We start from the raw sequence: 18,532 nt of genomic DNA on the forward strand, positions 1-18,532 counted from the left end.
AATATCCCCATTCAGGAGCGGCTCTAGGGATTTTGCTGCCCCAAGCACAGCAGGCAGGCTGCCTCCGGCGGTCTGCCTGGGGAGGGTGCACTGGTTCGCCAGCTTCGGGAGGTCCACCGAAGCCAGCGGACCCTCCGCTGGCAAACCATGGAAGGCGGCCTGCCTGCCGCCCTCGCGGCGCTGGCAGAGCGCCCCCTATGGCTTGCCGCCCCAAGCACGCGCTTGGCGTGCTGGGGTCTGGAGCCGCCACTGTCCCCATTCCACAGATGGGAAAATGGAGACACAGAGAAGTGTAAGTGCCTTGTTGAAAGTCACAGAGAAGTCTGTGGCAGTTGCAGGAATAGAATACAGGTTGCTGACGCTCTCTCCTGTGCTTTACCCACAAGCTTCTTCCCCTCAAAAGATCTCTTTGGAAGTTACATTCCTGCAGTCCCTAGTGATGCAAACAGTCTGTATTTGGTACACAGAGAAGAATGCTGCAAATTCTATCCTGTATTCCTCTGCTGACTGCTATTTCCTAGTTCCTTTCCCTCTCTGTCTCCATCTCCCTTTTCCTTTCCTCTGCTCTTATATATGCAATCTCCTTAGTGACCCTTCACTCCCTCTCTGCCCAATCCTGCCTGTTTGGCTCCCCCTGTTCCCTAGCAGCTTGTGTTTCTGCTGTGCCTCCCTCTGAGCAGTGGCCCACTCCTTCCACCTTCGTATCACAGAGCTATGGAGATGCACTTAGCAGAGGTGATAAGGAGCACACCGGTGGGTTGTGAGCAGCTCTCGCGCTGAAGGGAGGTGGAGACTCAGTGGCAAAAAGTGCCATAATAGCTAGGATAGAAGCACGTGTCTAGCTGAGATCATCCTGGGAAACGGGGAAAGGACCTGGCCATGGTTTTATTAGTGAGTGCTACTCGGGTGAGAGATCAGTGTATCACAGAGCATGAATCGCCAAAGGACACCCCCTCCCCCACACACTACCTCACTGAAGCAGTCGGAAATTGTGCAAAATACTTTTACTCTTTTACTCTAAATCACGCCACTTGCGGCAATTTCGGGTTTGAGCTCTGCCCCCAATGGTTATATACCCCGCCCCCCCGACGTTCTCATATCCGCTCGGGAACAGACCGTTTACATGACACATCCCCGCCACACAAAAAACTCCCGCAAACAACACTCCAGGCCAACCCCCTACTCCAGGCGCTGGCGAGTTCAGGCTGATTTCTCACCTCCCACCCAGCTGTGTTGGGCTGAGCCCAGGCAGCCTCCTGATTGGCCGGCGGGATCACCTCAGCTCTCCGCCTCCTGGCGCTGAGTCACAATACAAGAGGCGGAGGCAAGTCTGGGAGGTGAGGGCCCCGCCAGGGGGACTCCAGACGGCGGCCTCGGCGAGCCATGGGTGTGTGAGACAAGCGCGAGTGACGTGCCAGGTGACGGTGCTTCCCCCCAAAAGGAAGCTCCGTGGTAGTTCTTGGTGGAGGAAGCACCCAGCATCCCGCTCCATGCACAGAAGTGCCTGATTCGCAGGAGAGCGAGGTGTGACTCCAGATCGTGCCTCTTTCGGGAACAGAAGTTGATCCAGAGATGTTCTCTCCCACTCTCTCTCTTGTGATTCCCCGGGCTAGTCCTGTGGGTGTAAAACTAGCAGGATTGGGCCCTTAATCCTGTCACTTTGGCAGGGACGCCATATGATGAGCAACTGCAGTTGCAAAAGGCGAACGCCTCTCCTTTCAGAAACCCCTGTAAAGTGCCCCCAGGTTTCTGATACAGAGCTTGATCCACGCCCCGTTTAAGTAATGTCCTGGTCTGTTTGCTTGCTGGCTGTTTTCCCCCCAGGACTGTTAGTTGAGGGTGAATTGTAATTTGGGCTTTTTCTCTCCTGAGCTCTTTTATGTCTGGCCAATGTATAACATTAGGTCCCGCATTTGCTCCCCCCGCCCAGTGTTGGCATAGAATATAGCTTTTATTATAGAATACTTGGCCAAAGACATCCCTGATATTATCCCACGGATGGGATTTCAGAGTAATGCCTGTAGACACATCTGTTAAATTTCTAATGAACCCTATTGACTCCATCCATTCAATTTTGTAGTACTTTTCCAGCAGAGGAGGCAGCTTTGAAATGCACCCCACACACCAAGATCTGTCTGCGCTGAATTATGAGATTTACAAAAAATGAGTGAACATTAAAACCTCAAGGAGGCAGAGTTTCCTTACCTAGTGCCTGATCCAAAACCCATTAAGTCAATGAGAAGAGTCACTGACATCGGGGAGCTTTGAATCAGCCCTCAAATGCTTAATCCGCTGTGATGCTGCGTCCCTGCTATGAGAGGCTGGGCTGCTTTAATTCCTGCTGCTGTCAGTGGGTGTTTGGGAGACCAGGTGAGTGAGGGAATCTTTTGTTGGAGCAACTTCTGTCAGTCAGAGAGACAAGCTTTTGAGCCACACGCACTCGGTCTCTTGTCTCTTTAATAGCCTGGGACCCACAGGACTACATCTGCACTGCATACAGCAGTGGGTGTTGGGGACATTCAGAACCTCAGGGGACTGACACTTGATAGATCTGCTGCAGTGTAGGCTGCAGGCTGCTGTTCTGAGGCGCTCCCGATTCCCCTTTCGTCCCCCCACCTTCCCATGTCTGTATTCCGTGGGTCCCTCCTCTAGGGCGGGCACCAGACAGCTGGTGAGGTCAATTGACATCTCTGCAGCAAGCTGTTTGCACACAAAGGCCAGTCCCAGGACAAGGCAGTAAGTACCTGAGCTTCCTCTTAGAGAGGTAAGGTGAGGTGGATAATATCAGTTATTGGACTAACTTCTGTTGGTGAAAGAGACAAGCTTTGGTGCTTACACAGTGCTTCTGCTTGATATTCTTCCCTACCTCGTTCTTTGCCCTAGAGGAGAATGAGGTGTGTGTGTGTGTGTGTGTGTGTGTGTGGTGGTGTATGTGTGATGCGTTTTTGCCTTCCTGTGGTCCTGGGAACTGTTCATGCTTTCTGTTTTGGGGGGAAGAGGCAGAGAATTGATGATAAAAGGAGGAATTGGGGAGTTTATAAAATAAAAGGAGGATTTGGAGGGGGGCCAATGTGAAAGAAAGAGCTGGGTTTTTAACTGCTTTGGGGTATATGACAGGTACCCATTGCGATCCTGAGCTTCAAGCGGGCATCACCTTGCAGGCTTTTCATTCTCCTCTGGCATCGGTGCCATGACCTTGGGGGGGCCCCTTCTCTCACCTGCTTGGATTCAGATCCATGCTTTGGAAGGTCTGAACTGCTTGGAGCACCAGCTTTTTCTCTTAATTCCGAGTCTGGTTTTAGTAACAATTTAAGTGAAAATAATTTTGGTGAATAAATGATATAGCTTACTTTCCTCCAGCTAAATTCTATTTTCAGGTTCATCTAGGTATTTAATTTTAAATTGGCTTGCTGGAACCATCAGTGCTAGGCTTTAGAAAGTGCCCCACCAGATCCCCAAAAGGCTGGGATGAGAAATTGTCTTTCCCTGCCTGTCTCAGTAAAAAATGAGAGGAAAGGAGAGAGCTGGGTTTCTCTCTTTAGTTGTTTATTCTCAGCAAAGTGTACCCTACGCCCCTATAGGTAGCTGTGAACTGAGCAGGAAGCTAGGAGTTAGGAGATGTGGAGTCTGTTCCCAACTCTGCTGCTGACTAACTGTGTGACCTTGGGCAAGTCACTTCACCCTTCTGTGCTTCACTTTTCCCATATGTATTTGCCTGCCTTTGAGATCTTCTGAAGAAACATACTACATTAATATCACTAGACTACACCCCAGCTTTATCTGAGAGGGGAACAGGAAAGAGGGATAACCAGGCCAGGCAGAGATTTAAGGTTACAGTGAAAGCTGGGTAGAGAGTAATGGAATTTTATGTGTAAAACTGAACTTTAATTTTTGTTTTGTATTTTTTTTCTCTCTGTAACAACTAGCAGTTGTTTTGAGTGATAAACCCTCTTGTCTTTTAAGAAGAGGGATTTTAAACTTTCATTATGTACTTTAATATAAGGTTTTATACGAACATCATTATATTCATCCTCATCTTTAGACTGTGCTTCAGTGAGAAGAATTTGTGTTGAAGAAATGCTACATTTTGTGCAAATTATATTATAAGACAAGAGTATGCTTCACTACTATGTAGTAACCTGTCTAATAATACTTAGATAACCAAGATGATGATTTCACCACTGGTGTGTGATACATCTTAACTACTATGCTATGAAGTCGATTTTGTCTTTCCTATGTAAACTCATTGGCCTACCAACAAACCCCTTAACCTCCAGTTTGTTCGTTTTTTTGTTGTTGTGTGTTTGCTTGTTTTCACTACCATGGCAGAAAATATATATCAGCAACTTTTAAGTAGCTGTAGATAAGGATTTGTCATTGTCAGCATTTCAATTATAAAGTCAGATGGAAATTTCTGCTTGCTATAAAACTGGCATAAATTCCTGGAGTGAATTTAAAAATCAAGTAAAAAAAACTATTTGACAATCTCAAGGGTAAAGCTGTGAAAAATAAGAGCAATGGAACACTAATGGATTTCTGATGCTCCTAGTTCTCTAACAGCTTTGTTTTAAACTAAAATCTTCATGTTATTAGCCCAGGATGTGGACTACATGCCAGTATCTGCTTTCTTGACTCATGTGAGTACCCCATTCACTTCAGTGTGACATTGGGTTGTCAGGAAGATGAACAGGATTTGATCCTAGGCTCTTTTTCATACATCATATGTTTGTGCCATGTAGGTATGTGTGTGTATATGCACGCACACAAAATGATCAGAACAGCTCAAAATATAATAAGGGTTTGATCTGAAACTCTTGAAATCAAGAAAATATACAATCAAAGGCTAAGAGACAAATCTCGCTTTGTATTATTATAAACCATACAACTTAATTGAAAGAAAGGGACACTAGGTCACAGAGAGGTCCCATCTCAGAGTTGAATGCCACTATTCTTGAATCACCGGCAGGGCCAGCGCTCCCATTTAGTAGGGCGCCAGGATTTGGAGGGGTGGCATTTTGCTGCTCTTGGCGGCAATTCGGCGGCGGGGGGTTCTTCTGCACTCCGAGTCTTCGGCGGCAATTCTGCAGTGGGTCCTTCACTCACTCCAGGACCCGCCGCTGAAGTGCCCCGAAGACTGGGAGCGCGGAAGGACCCCCCCGCCGCAGAATTGCCACCGCTGACCGGGAGCGTGGCAGGACCTCCACCTCGGGTGCTAAAAACCCTAGCGCTGCTCCTGATCACTGGACCACATTCTGCCTTGCCTTACCTACCTAAAACTCCTTGACTTCAGTGAAATAGTCTGCTGCAGCACCAGAATATAGCCAGCTGTGTTTTCTCCAGTTATTTTAAACGTTTCTAAATCTCATGTGCCAATTTGTACTTCGGTGTCTATTGGTTGCATTTATTTTGACCCTATTGGTAAAGTATGTGAGCACAGAATCTTTACTGTATTTCTCCTCACAATAGCTCTGTGAGAAAGGGAAATATCCACACTGATCCTCATTTTACAGATAGTCTCTCTGTGCCTCAGTTTCCTAAGTGCCTAAGGCCACTGTGGTAAAGAAGGCTGTTGAACCTGGGTTGCTCTACTCCCAGGTTAACGTGCTAACCACTGACCATCCTTCCTGCCTTTGCACATGAGGATTCATCACTAGCAAACTACCGCTCTCCAATCTGATTGAGCTTGTTTTTTTGGGCTGAAGTACTTTTATAAACATCTAAACACAGTACTGCATTTTTTATATAACATCAACATTTTCAAACTGAAAGACTTCCTGTGCTTTTGGAATGACAGATGTTGAAATTCTTGGCAACTCCATACAAGCTAAAGGGCATTTTTACAGTGTCCTATTGCAGCGGTTCTCAAATTTCATTGCATCGTGACCCCTTTCTGACAACAAAAATTAATACATGACCCCAGGAGGAGGGACCGGAGACCGAGTTCACTGAGGCGGCAAGGCCAAAGCTGAAGCCCAAGGGCTTCTCCCCAGGGCAATGGGGCTTGTGCTTGGGCTTCAGACTTGCTGGGGCCCTTGGCCAACACCAGCTTTGGCAACCGCATTAAAATGGGGCTGCAGTCCACTTTTGGGTTGACCCACAGTTTATGTAAGATAAAGAAATACAAGTATTTGAACAAAAGCATTCTTGTTTGGTATATGCTTGTGTAACACCAACAGACCCTGGTTGTTGGCAGGCAGGCTTGAACCTGGGAAACTTAGTGTATGAGCCTCTACTGCATGAGCTAAAGGCCAGCTGGCTGTTAACAAAGGCTGTAGAGCAGACTCATTAATCTCTTCGTCTCTCGCAAAATGGTCTCAGTGCCACTAGATGGGACAGAACACCACACTCAGAAGGTGTGTGGGTTATGCTTGCATTTCAAACATGGAAATGCAGAAGTGAACAGGGACCTTTATTTACTAGGATTGAACTGCAGAATATTTCTGATATTTTAAAAATAATGGTAGGGCCTAATACATTAAGAGCAGGCAGGTTACTCGGCATCTAGTAGACAGACACAACAGAAGCACGTGGGTGTGGTATGGGCATGTTTCAGCAGCTAGGAAGCTGGTGGGCCTGATTTTTCTTCTAGGCTGCTGCCACTGGTCCATGCTGGGGAGACCTTTGGTACTGGCTTTGGCTAATAGGTATGTGATTAAAATATGATATAATTAAGCCATATTTTTAATATCACAGCCTTTTCTTGTTGCTTTTCTTGCTTAATCTTATTTACAGAATAGTCTAAAGCAAACTTCTTTTATCTGTCATGCTGGCAATGAGATATAAATTTTTAAATGCCAGGCATACCATACTTGGAGCTTATCAGGTCATATCATCATGGCCTACATAAGGCTATTTCTGAATAGGTGAGTGAGTGATCTATGACTTCAAACAGGTGGAGTTTCCTCCTTATTCTTTACTTGGGTGGGTGGTGGCAGGATTTTTTCTCTTCTTCTTTGTGGTGATACCAGGAAGTTTACTCCAGTCCTGCCCCCAAATGAGCATATCACTTATCATCTATGGAGGCCAAAGCTGTTTGCCTGGGGGAACCTGTGTATCTGCATTGATATTCAACTTACCCCAACTTTCCACAGTTTTTTTTGCCACTGGTTCCTCTGTCGTTTGCTGCCCTCCTCACCCTGGTATAGGCCTCTAAGAGTTTTTCACATCACAGAGGGTGAAAGCAGGTCAGTTAATACTGTCACTGTCAACATAATTGATCTGATGAAGACCCAGTTTATTGGGGGTGGGTATGTGGGAACAATGCTGTGGAGAGCAGATCTGTATCTTGCTGTGCACTGTGGACCCTGACTCCTGTGGAGCCACCACAGAGACCCTGTGTCAGAGAAAGGGGGAATGAGGGTGTGAAGGTGACCCAGCACATTGGACAGCCCTTATCCAGATCCACACTACCTTTCTATCCCCTCCACCACTATAGGCAGAGGGAACAATATGCCTCCTGATGATAAGGAGTTTAAAAATTAACACACTTGGGAGGAGCTTCAAATACATGTGACCATCCACTTCATTGTCGAGCTCTCATCCCTCTCTTTCCTTATGAAAGAACTTTGTGGCATTTCTAAGATTGTATGCTTAACAGTTATGGTCCTATCACCGTAATATGAACATTTTCACAATCTTCAGTGCACTGTATTTATTCTCATAAAACCCCCATGAAAGAGGAAGTGCTATCACCCAGATGGGAAACTGAGGCACAGAGAGACTAAATGACTTGACAACGGTCATGTAGAAAGCCTGTGGCAGAGCAGGGTCTTAAATCTATAACTCCCAAGTCTTAGGCTGGTGTCCTAACTATTGGACCATCCTTTCTTTCTTCAGGAAAGGTTGGATCTAGGCTTCTGGTTTGGTTTTATCTTAGAGCTAAACTAAGCTCTGAGGTCCCAGCTCAGAGCTGAATCTGCTCTACAGCTCAGCAGTACGTGTTCACCACTGGGTACTTGGGTTGGACCCATCTCTGGTGCTCAGCAAATATAAAGGACAAGATTTTCAAAATGACTTGTGATTTTGGGTGCCTTCCTTTTTGGATCCCCTACTTGATGCTTGAAAGACAGCCTGATAGTTAGAAAGTGTTGGCTTTTTCAAAGTGCCATGAGTTGAGCACCCAAAAATAGGTTTTAGGTTTTGTGTTTCAGTGACAAAGAGTGGTACATCCAATTTTTGAAAATGACAGCAATGACTTTTCATGAGATACTTCAATCTAATAAATCAGTTGTCGTTGTGGTTTGTGTTCAGACATGTAGCATTAATCTTAATTTTGCAAATAGCCATTCAAAGAATTTTCATCTGAAGTATATTCTTCCCTTCAGCATGCTTTTAGCATAAGGCTTTCCAAAATGTACAATCTTATAAGGCTTTTTTCTTGGCAAAGAATAAGCCTTAGAAGAATGCCATAAAGTACTGTAAAAGGAGTAGTGTTTAATAATGCAAACAGCATTGAACTCTTAGACCCCAGGAAAAAAAAATCAATAATAGTAGGATACTGGCAATTAGAACTCATTTTACAAGTTTTAAAATGATACATTGTGGGCAAAACTCTCCATCCAGTTACACTAGTATGAATAACGACTAACTCGTGGAGTCTCGAGGGACCAAAATGTGGTTTTAGGATGTAACAGTTACTCTTCCTGGTTTTACATCCTTGCAACTGAGACCAGTGGGCAGATCCTTAGCTGGAATTGTCACAGCTCCAGTGACTTTAATGGAACTAAGATGATTTAAATCAGCTGAGGATCTGTCCTCAGGTTTTGGCCACTTCCAGCATTGCACTGGTTTAGTGAAAAGTTCCTGCTTATTAAAGGGATAGTATACATTGTTATTAACTGTTATTTGTTGTTTGTATTGTTATAGTGTCTAGGGACCCCATTCATGGGTGAGGGTTCCACTGTTTTAGGTGCTGTACAGATATACCAAAAAGACATCTCTATAGATGTGTTTTTTTTATTGAGCTTTTGGTTTGCCTTGCATTTTACCGTGCTGCAGATCATCTTCTAGCAGCCTGCCAGACACCTCTAAGTGCAACATATTTCTGACCCAAGAACTTGTTAACGGCAGCTGGAAGTGCAGAGGGGTTACAGGAATCTCCTGATTCTGCTTTGTATGTTCTGGTGCATCAATATCATTGTGAAATATATGTACAACTACTATCTAAGGAGTTATGTGTATATATATACTGAATGTTATTGAAGTCTGTTTCAAGGTATTAGTCACCAGAAAACAGGTTTTCTGTCAGACAAGAGATGTTTAGCCATCTATCTGTTTACGTGTAAATTGACTGTTGTCTCATTCACAATCAGTCCCTTATCATCAGTCTGAACTGAATGCAAATGAAGAATTGTAAAAAGGAATCTCGGAAATAAACCAACAGGAAGAGGAACACAGCAGGGGAAGAGAACCTTATCTGGAGGTGCATATAAAAGGTTTGCTTGAGTATATTTGGGGGTACAAGGGAGATGCCTGGGCATCCCTTAACTAGGAAGTAAATGGACAGCAGACTTGCTTTGTGAAAAAGTGGTCTCAATTAGAGTTAGCTGAAAACAATGAAAAGACCTTTGAGTGACATAAGCTTCTTTAGAGAGGAGGTTAACCTGTTAGCGAAGTTGAGTCTCTAGAAAGAATATTATGATTTTATTTTTATATGTAACCCTTTGTTCCCAATATTCTTATTCACCATCACTTGAATCTCTGTTTTTCGATAATAAGCTTATCCTTGTGTTCACTATAAATATAGCTAAGTGCTGTGGTGTTAAGCAGATTACTGGTTCTGAGTTGACTTTTACAAGCAGGACTGGTAATTCTATGAGTGTTCCGTAGGTAAGGGGCTGTACACTACAGGGAATGCCCAAAGGTCTTGGTGTGTGCCTATCACTACCTGTACAGAGAGAGTGAGCTCTGTGGAGGCCTGGAAGGTAGTGCTTGTGCTGCTAGAGGTTATTGGTTTCAGGGAGCTGATCCACAGCCAGCATAGACAAAACTACTTTGCGCTAAGTGCAGGTGGTGGTAAGAGCCTCGGAACCCTGGGTACCCCTGGGGAGTGGCACAATGTTACCAAAGTTGTTATTGCATGGGATTTTCAGAAAGCACCAATTGACTTAAGAGTGCAAGTCCTATTGAAAGATAATGGGACTTATATTCCTAAGTGATTTATGTGCTTTTGAAAATCTCATCCATTATTTGATAGCACCCAAAGGTGTGCTGGGCCCCCTTACAAAAAGAACAGAAGTCCTGCTCAAAAGACTTTACAATCTAAATTTTGATGTGACCTAATGAGTGAGGGTGAAGAACAGTAAGGTAGGGAATTGAGATGACAGGAAGGGTAAAGGACCATGATTATAAGGTAACTCAGTTAAAAGTATGTGGACGTTATTGTGGTGCGTTTTAAAGGTTTTGATTTTGTAGGTATATTTATATATAAAATGGAGAATAAAGATGTAAGACAGTGAACTTAGTTATTGTGGGCACGTGGGAGAGTGAACTTTTAGAAGAGATTTAAATGAGGAGGTGGTGGTGGCTTACGTAGATCAGCCTGGTGTACATTAGTAAAATATTTAATATGACAGCTAACCATTTGTTTTTGACCTATTCATCTACCAGAAAAAGTGTCTTCATTGGGAGCCCAGTTTTGCAATGCAAAATGCTGAATGTGTCTTACAGTCAAAGTGAGATGAGGATGCTCAGCAGCTCTCAGAATTAGGCTCACGTGTCTTCAGGCTGAAAATGATATCAGGTAGTGGGCAAAGTTGGCTAAGTGCTTTTATTTTCATTGTAGCTACATGTTGTTGTCCCAAGGTATGGATCTGCCTGTATGTTCCAGTTCAGTACAAAGAACAAAACAATACCAACTGGGAAGTTCTAACAGGAGCAGTGCAGATAGTTGGCGTAATTTCTCTTTGATTTTTTTAATGAGCTAGGAGCGGAATGGCTTTACATTTTCCCAGTAGCAACAATATTTTCATATAGTATGGCCTCTGTTACCATACAAAGATTATGTCTTTCTACATTGTGTTCTCGTGGAGGTCAGAGGGCCACTATTTCATGTAGGGAACACTAAAGGTTATATCCCCTGAGCTGAAGTTGTTTATTCTTGGAACTGCTGCCTGGATAATGAGTAAAAGACTTCTTGGAGCAACTGGAGTAAAACACGTTGCCAGGCCCATGTGCAGCCTCCTTGGGAATTGAGGAATGTTTCCTGGAATGCTGACACTTTCTGGAACTGACCCTGGACCCAGAATATAACCTCTCAGACCTCTGTAGGTGCTGAACAATTTAAGTTTTGGTTGCGTTGCTCTTTAAAAATTAAACGTGGTTGGGAATCTCAGTCAGAATTCTGAATTACTTCATGCTGTAAATAGCCTTGTGCCCCTTTCATGCCCTGAAATTACAACCACTAAAGCATTTTTCAGAAGTTTGAAGCAATCCCAAAAGTTTTCATCAGCTCTGTCTGGTGGCCAGCAGTTTAAAAAGTACTTGATCCAGTTTGCCGGGACTTCATTTTGGAAATGAATGAGGATGTATGAAAATACACAAAGATGGAATAGGATTTCTTTATGGTCAGGCAATGTTGGACATTGAACAAATGAACAAAGCACTAGAGGCAAGGGCATTATTGAGGGGCTAAAGTCATCTGAGCTGGAGCAGAGTGGTGCAAAGTGCACCTTGACTTTCTGCACTCTCAGAGGGCTTCATTCTAGGGCGACTAGACAGCAAGTGTGAAAAATTGGGATGGGGGTTAGGGGGTAATAGGAGCCTATATAAGAAAAAGACCAAAAAATCAGGACTGGATCTATAAAATCAGGACATCTGGTCACTCTACTTCATTCTGAGGACAGGCAATATTGCTGTGCTTTCTGCTGGGTGAGGGTAACTTTAAAATCCTCTCATGGCTGCTTAGGAGCCCCACTGGAGTAAGTTGCTGTCAAGATCTTATTCCCACTTTGAACTTTAGCGTCCAGAAAGTGGGGACCTGCATGTACCCTTCTAAGATTAATTCCTAGCTTAGATCTGATAGCGCTGCCACCAACCAGAAATTCCAGTGTCTGGTACACTCCCTGTCTCCCCAAAATCTTTCCTGGGGGACCCAAGACCCAAACCCTTTGGGTCTTAAAACAAAGGGAAATAAACTATTTCCCCTCTTTTCCCCCCTCCCAGACTTTCCCTGAGAGATACACGGATCCAAGGAGTTTGGATCCTAAAACAAAGGAATTAACCTTCCCCCTCCCTTCTCTCCCCCGACCACTCCCTGGTGAGTTCAGACCTGATCCCCTTGAGTTTTACACAAGGAAAAAATCAATCAGGTTCTTAAAAAAAGAAAGCTTTTAATTAGAAAAAAAGCTAAAAAAAACTCTGTAAAACCAAGATGGAAAATGTTTACAGGGTCTTCAGCTTTACATAGACTGGAGGGAGTCCCTCCCCCCTAGCTTAAGATACAAGTTACAGCAAACAGAGGTAAAATATCCTTCCAGCAAATAAAGAAAACAAAGACTAATCCACCTTCTACCTAGTACTTACTATTTTTGAACATGAGAGACTGTTTCAGAAAGATTGGAGAAATCTGGTTGCACGTCTGGCCCCTTTTAACTCCAAGAGGGAACAAAGAACAACCCAAAAAGCACAAACAAAGACTTCCCTCCACCAAGATTTGAAAGTATCTTGTCCCCCAATTGGTCCTTTGGTCAGGTTTCAGCCAGGTTCACTGAGCTTGTTAACCCTTTACAGGTAAGAGACATTAACCCTTAACTATCTGTTTATGACAGTTGCTGAGGGGATGCACTGAATCAGCACATTTCCCGTCCTCTTCCCTGGCTGGCATCATTGGGACTATGCTGGCCTCCCAAGTTCCCTCTCACATGAGGAGAGTTTCTGGCTTCTTTGCAACCACTCACCTACTAGACATTCTGTTGTTGCAGGACTCTGCCAGGTCCTATGACAGTATCAGGCATAGACTGGGGTGAATCAGGGACATGATGGGCTGGGCCCAAGTGGAATCATATTTAAATTTGTTTGAGCTGAAAATAAAATCTGTTTCTTACTAGATCTTAGTTTAAAAGAAAAAAAGACCAAGTAGAAACCATGGTAATATTTCCAAAGCAGCAGTCTGTGCCCAGAGCGCTAGCTGCACTAGGATACTGCTGCTGCCTCTTAAATGTGCATTCACCCAGATGCATGTGTAATCAAAGAGCCCATAGAGGGAAAGTGGTTGGCTCCCTTTCTTGATAGTTGAAGGTTTTGCTCCTATGTGCCAGTTAGTGAATAACTAATTTTAACAAGAAATAATCAGGAACATTTTCTAAATACAATGTTACCTGAATTTAGTAGAATAAATAACAAACAGGAGACATTTCATATTCATAAAGATTAATGAGCTCCCTGCATATGACTGTATACCTCTTTCAGCTATCTCAAAGCTCCAGTGATCATTCCAGCATCCATTGGCACACCATGTGGGTTTGTGCTCCTCTCTGAAAACGTTCACACCATGGATCCATTACTTAATTACAAACATCCATATATCATTAATTATACTACTGTATTAATTACACTAATGTAATGCTCAAGTTCCCAAAACTTCCCATTATAAGAGCCTGTTTTGAGTTGCTTATAACTTTGCCAGACTTTAACCATTTGAGAGAAGCTTTTCTGTGCTGGAAATCAGCCTCAGGCTGAAATTTCATGGAAAATTTCAGATGAGTCACTTCAGCCATTTCCAAGAATGAAGTTAGTGAAAAATACACTGTTTTGGCCATGTTAAAAAATGCTGACAACTTCTCCTTTGAAAAGCTGTAGTACCTCCATTCTTTGGAATAGGGACTTGAAATTTGGCAGGGTGGTGTCCTTTTTGTTAGGGATTTGCCTTTTGCTGTCCCTATGAAAGCCACCCAAATTCGATCAAGTTATAATCCTTTGAAAAATCTCAACATGCTGCGTGAGGAGCTTTCTGATGACCTGAAAATCAAAAAGGAATCCTACAAAAAGTGGAGACACGGCCAGATTGCTAAGAATGAGTATTAAAAAATAGCACAAGTAGGAAGGGACACAATTAGAAAGGCAAAGGCACAAAATATGTCTCACCTAGCAAAAGGGACAATAAAAAGAGGTTCTATAAATATTAGATGTGAGAGGAAGGAAAGTGCAGGTCTATTATTTAATGGAGAAGGAGAGCAAGTAACAGATGATGCAGAGGAGGCTGAGATGTTAAATGCCTTTTTTGCTTCAATCTTCACTAGAAAGGTCAATTGTGACCAAATGCTTAAGACAATTAATATTAACAACAAGGGGGAAGATTCTTGGGCCAGAATAGGGAAAAACAGGTTAAATAATGTTTAGATAAGTTAGATGTATTTAAGTCAGGAGGGCCAGATGAAATTCACTCTACAGTACTCAAGGAACTTGCTGAAGCAATCCCTGAATCGTTAGCGATTATCTTCAAGAATGGTTGGAGAGCAAGTGAGGTCCCAGAGGACTAGGGAAGAGCATGAACAGTACTATCTTCAAAGAAGAGGAGGACCCAGAAATTGTAGACCAGTCCACCTAAATTCGATACCTGGAACATAAGGCTTTTGAAACAGTCCCACATGATGCTCTCATAAGCAAACTAGGGAAATACTGTTTAGATGAAAATACCTTAAAGTGAGTGCATAACAGGCTGGGGCCCCCTTTCATTATGATATGTAATTCAGATTTCAAAGTCAAGTCTGATCATCTAGTCTGACCTCCTGTATAATGCAGGGCAAAGAATGTCCCCTAAAATAATTGCTAGAGCAGATCTTTTAGAAAAACTTCCTGTCAAAAAAATACATGATCACTCACTAATTGGAAGAGTCTTATAAAGTTTCTCTCTTTCCTTTTGTACTGGAGTGGGAGATTTGCAATTGATTTAAATGGTGGTGGGAGAATTGGACCAGTGGAGGGGCAACCCACTTGCCCAGTCCAACTACACAGGCCAGGCATACTCAATATTGAAAACAAAAGAAAGCAATGTAGTGGAGGAGGGATATGAAACAAAAAAGCTTGTCAATTTAGATACAGTTGGAGCAATATTTGGGAGTTGCAGCATCTGAAAGTCTGACTGTGGTTTAGAATACAGCTGCTCTCTGGAGTTTTGGAAGTACACCTCTACCTCGATATAATGCTATCCTTGGGAGTCAAAAAATCTTACTGTGTTATAGGTGAAACCACGTTATATCGAACTTGCTTTGATCCACCAGAGTGCGCAGCCCCGCCCCCGAGCACTGCTTTGCTGCGTTATATCCGAATTCGTGTTATATCGAGTTACGTTATATTGAGGTAGAGGGGTAGTTGTCACTCTTTGAGTTATGAGCTGCACTTTATTTTGCCTTCTAGTGTCTGTTCAAAAGTACAGCCACTGTAAATAAATTAGATTGGGTATTCCCATTGTGTGTGAAATCATTTCTTTTCTAACATGAAAATAATCCATTGCTGGAATCTAAATGTTTCTGGATTGTTCAGAAGTCTTGACAGTATCAGATTTTTTTGACTACATGTATCTTCTGTATGCTTCTTTTCAGGCACAAACCATGAATTACGTTGGGCAGTTAGCAGGCCAAGTATTTTTTACTGTGAAGGAGCTCTACAAGGGATTAAATCCTGCCACGCTATCTGGATGTATTGATATAATTGTTGTACGTCAGCCAGATGGAAGTCTTCAGTGTTCCCCTTTCCATGTGCGCTTTGGGAAAATGGGGGTTTTGCGTTCTAGAGAGAAAGTGGTAAGAAAAAAAAAGTCTTATTACTTCTCTTTTTTTCTCAGTGTGTGAACTCGTTGCATGTAGATACTGAATATGTTAACAATGTAGCAGTCAAAGCTTTCATTAGAGGGTCTTTATAAAGAGCCTAAATTTTATTTTCAAGGTTCAGTTAAAATGGTTGATAATGCTATCATTTTAATGCACAATGTGTAGACAGTTGATAATAACTACAAACCAAACTACAGGTAGGCAAATGTATTGATTGAAGATACAGTTTCCATGTCTACAGTTAGACTTTTACTTGGAATTTCACAAGCTATAACTATGGCTCATGTTATTTAACCTGATAATTTATAGGATTGTGTTGGCATATTGACAAATATTTTAATTAAAGTACACCTCAAGATTCCTCATTATAGCTAAACTTAAACGTTTTGCTGTGGTTTCTGTTAAATCTATACATGCTCATGATGAAATACTTCCCATAATTGTTGCAAAATTCCTTTTCAATACGGCAAAAGGTTGCCAGTACAGACCTAGGTTAACATTAAATTCTCGTGGTTCTGCACTAGGACATTGTTGTTCATCATGTTTGCTAATGACCTGGAAAAAAGGTGTGAACGGTGAGGTGGTAAAATTTGCAGATGGCAAAATTATTTAGGTTATTCAAAGCTAGAGCAGGCTCTGAGGGACTTCAGAGGAACCTAACAAAGCTAGGAGAACTGGCAGCCTCATGTCAAATGAAAGCCACTGGTGACAAATGCATGATAATTTGTACTACTTACAGTTAATTTAGAACCTAAAGTGTGCGTAATCGCTCAGGAAACAGATCTGAGTATCATTGTGGGTAGCTGAGTGAAAACTGTTGCTCACTATTTCTAAGTCAAAAAGGAAAAGTGTGTATAAAGAATGGGTAGAAAATAATACTGGATAATGTCAATATATACACATCAGTTGGATGCCCTGGCCTGAAATACTGTGTTCAGTTGTGGTCACCCTAATCTCAAAAATGATTTAACAAATAGAATGGGTGATTGAAATGATTAGAGGCATAGAGATACTTCCGGCATGGAGGAGAGATTGAAAAGATTGGGGCTATGACAATGATTAAACAATAACAATGAATGGTGTGGAGATGGCAAATCAGGTTTTCCTAGGTCTCCTTTATCATAGTGCCAAGACAGGGCATTTAATGAACTTGAAAGGCAATACATTTACAACTGATAAAAGGAAATACAGACAAATTGTACATTGAGTGAAAATGTGATACTTTTTGATCAAAAAGTATCACTGAAGTCAAGAGCTTAGTAGGATTGAAAATAGATTAGAAATTTATGTGGCTAATGCAACTTTGTAGCAAAGCAAAGACTCACCGGTGCCGCCTGCTGGTCATCCTGGGAATTAGCTGTTGTCCATCCCAGAGCACCCTCTGCAGGCCGGTGTCTCACCTGCCTTAGGGCTCCTGTGTCCCTCCCAGTCCCTGGTACCTTTTACTTCAGGGTTCTGCCCTAGCAGTACCCCCATGCTCTGGGTCTCCCCTCCCAGGGGAACCCCCAAGCCTCTACACCCACCTTGCCTCAGTGACTACTGTGAGTCACCATCTAGCCCCCTCTCACTGGGGCAAACTGCAGTCTGTAAACACCACTCATCATTGGCAAGGGGTAGGACCTGCTGCCTTTGCCTATTCCTGGGCTGCCCGTGTGCAACCCCCAGTACCTGTTTTGGCCTTTCCCCAGGCTGCGAGCCTGCCTATTTGGCAGGCTGGAGCTTCCCCTTGCCTTTCCCCTGTACCTTGAGCTTCCAGGCAGCCAGGTCCTTCTCCCTCCAAAGCTGGAAAGAAACTGACTCAGTCCCTGGCTCACAGCCCTTTGATAGGGCCAGCTGTGCCCTAATTGGGGCATGGCCCCAGCTGTGGCTGCTTCCCCAATCAGCCCAGCCTTTCACAGGAGCAGGGTAATTGCCCTGCTACATCCCCCCCCCCCAAATCGGCTCCTTCATGGGGCCATGAGCACGGGCGTGTACTTGGCGTGGTTTACCCCTGTCCCGGACACCTGCCCCTTCTGCGGCGTGAGGGAGACCCTGGCGCACGTTTACTTAGAGTGCGCCAGGTTGCAGCCACTACACCGGCTCCTCATTACCATCCTATTACGTTTCTGGTTGCACTTTTCCCCTCACCTCCTTCTGTACGCACTCTCTATCCGTGGCCCCACGAAGTCCTGGGACCTCTTGGTCAACCTCCTCCTCGCCCTGGCAAAAAAGGCCATCCACGCGAACAGGGAGGGGAGGTTGGCCGATGGAGACTCCGGTGACTGTGGGGCTTGTTTCCGATCCATGGTCCGATCACGCATCCGGGCGGAGTTCCTCTGGGTGGCGTCCACTGGCTCCCTTGACGCCTTCGAGGAGCAGTGGGCGCTGTCCGGGGTTCTCTACTCGGTGTCCCCGTCAGGTTCCCTCCTTCTGACCCTTTGACCTCACTCCTGTCCCTGTTCTTTTATTAGTTGTCCCCCGAAATCAGTGGGTTCTGTGGCCCTGTGGTTTCTCCCCTTAGGCTGGGGGAGGATCCTTTAGCAGTGGGCGGGCTTCCGCCTGCCCACTTCCCAGAAACCCAATAGATACATCTATTGTTTGATTTGACTGCACCCCTGTCCCTATTCTTTTATTAGTTGTCCCCCGAAATCAGTGGGGTTCTGAGGTCCTGCGGATCCTCCCCTTAGGCCGGGGGAGGATCCTTTAGCAGTGGGCGGGCTTCTGCCTGCCCACTTCCCAGAAACCCAATAGATACATCTATTGTTTGATTTGACCGCACTCCTGTT

The 18,532-nt window shown here is 43.9% G+C and overlaps 1 protein-coding gene across 14 annotated transcripts in view; it reads left to right on the top strand.

The window, feature by feature from the left end:
* The window catches only part of LPIN1 (lipin 1), an 82,454-nt gene that overhangs the window by 20,757 nt on the left and 43,165 nt on the right, over positions 1 to 18,532 (top strand). For 5 of the 14 annotated variants that reach the window (XM_050950719.1, XM_050950706.1, XM_050950708.1 and 2 more), the window contains one exon: positions 15,540 to 15,740. In XM_050950719.1, coding sequence (XP_050806676.1) covers positions 15,549 to 15,740 — 192 coding nt within the window. In that variant the 5' untranslated portion in view covers positions 15,540 to 15,548. Of the gene's footprint in view, positions 1 to 1,012; positions 1,525 to 2,282; positions 2,371 to 2,624; positions 2,770 to 9,311; positions 9,435 to 10,608; positions 10,742 to 15,539; positions 15,741 to 18,532 lie in introns of those variants that run through there. The other 9 variants (XM_050950711.1, XM_050950710.1, XM_050950714.1 and 6 more) reach the window with 9 other exon arrangements.

Source organism: Gopherus flavomarginatus, chromosome 4 (genome assembly GCF_025201925.1).
Source record: "Gopherus flavomarginatus isolate rGopFla2 chromosome 4, rGopFla2.mat.asm, whole genome shotgun sequence".
Classification (NCBI taxonomy): Eukaryota; Metazoa; Chordata; order Testudines; family Testudinidae; genus Gopherus; species Gopherus flavomarginatus.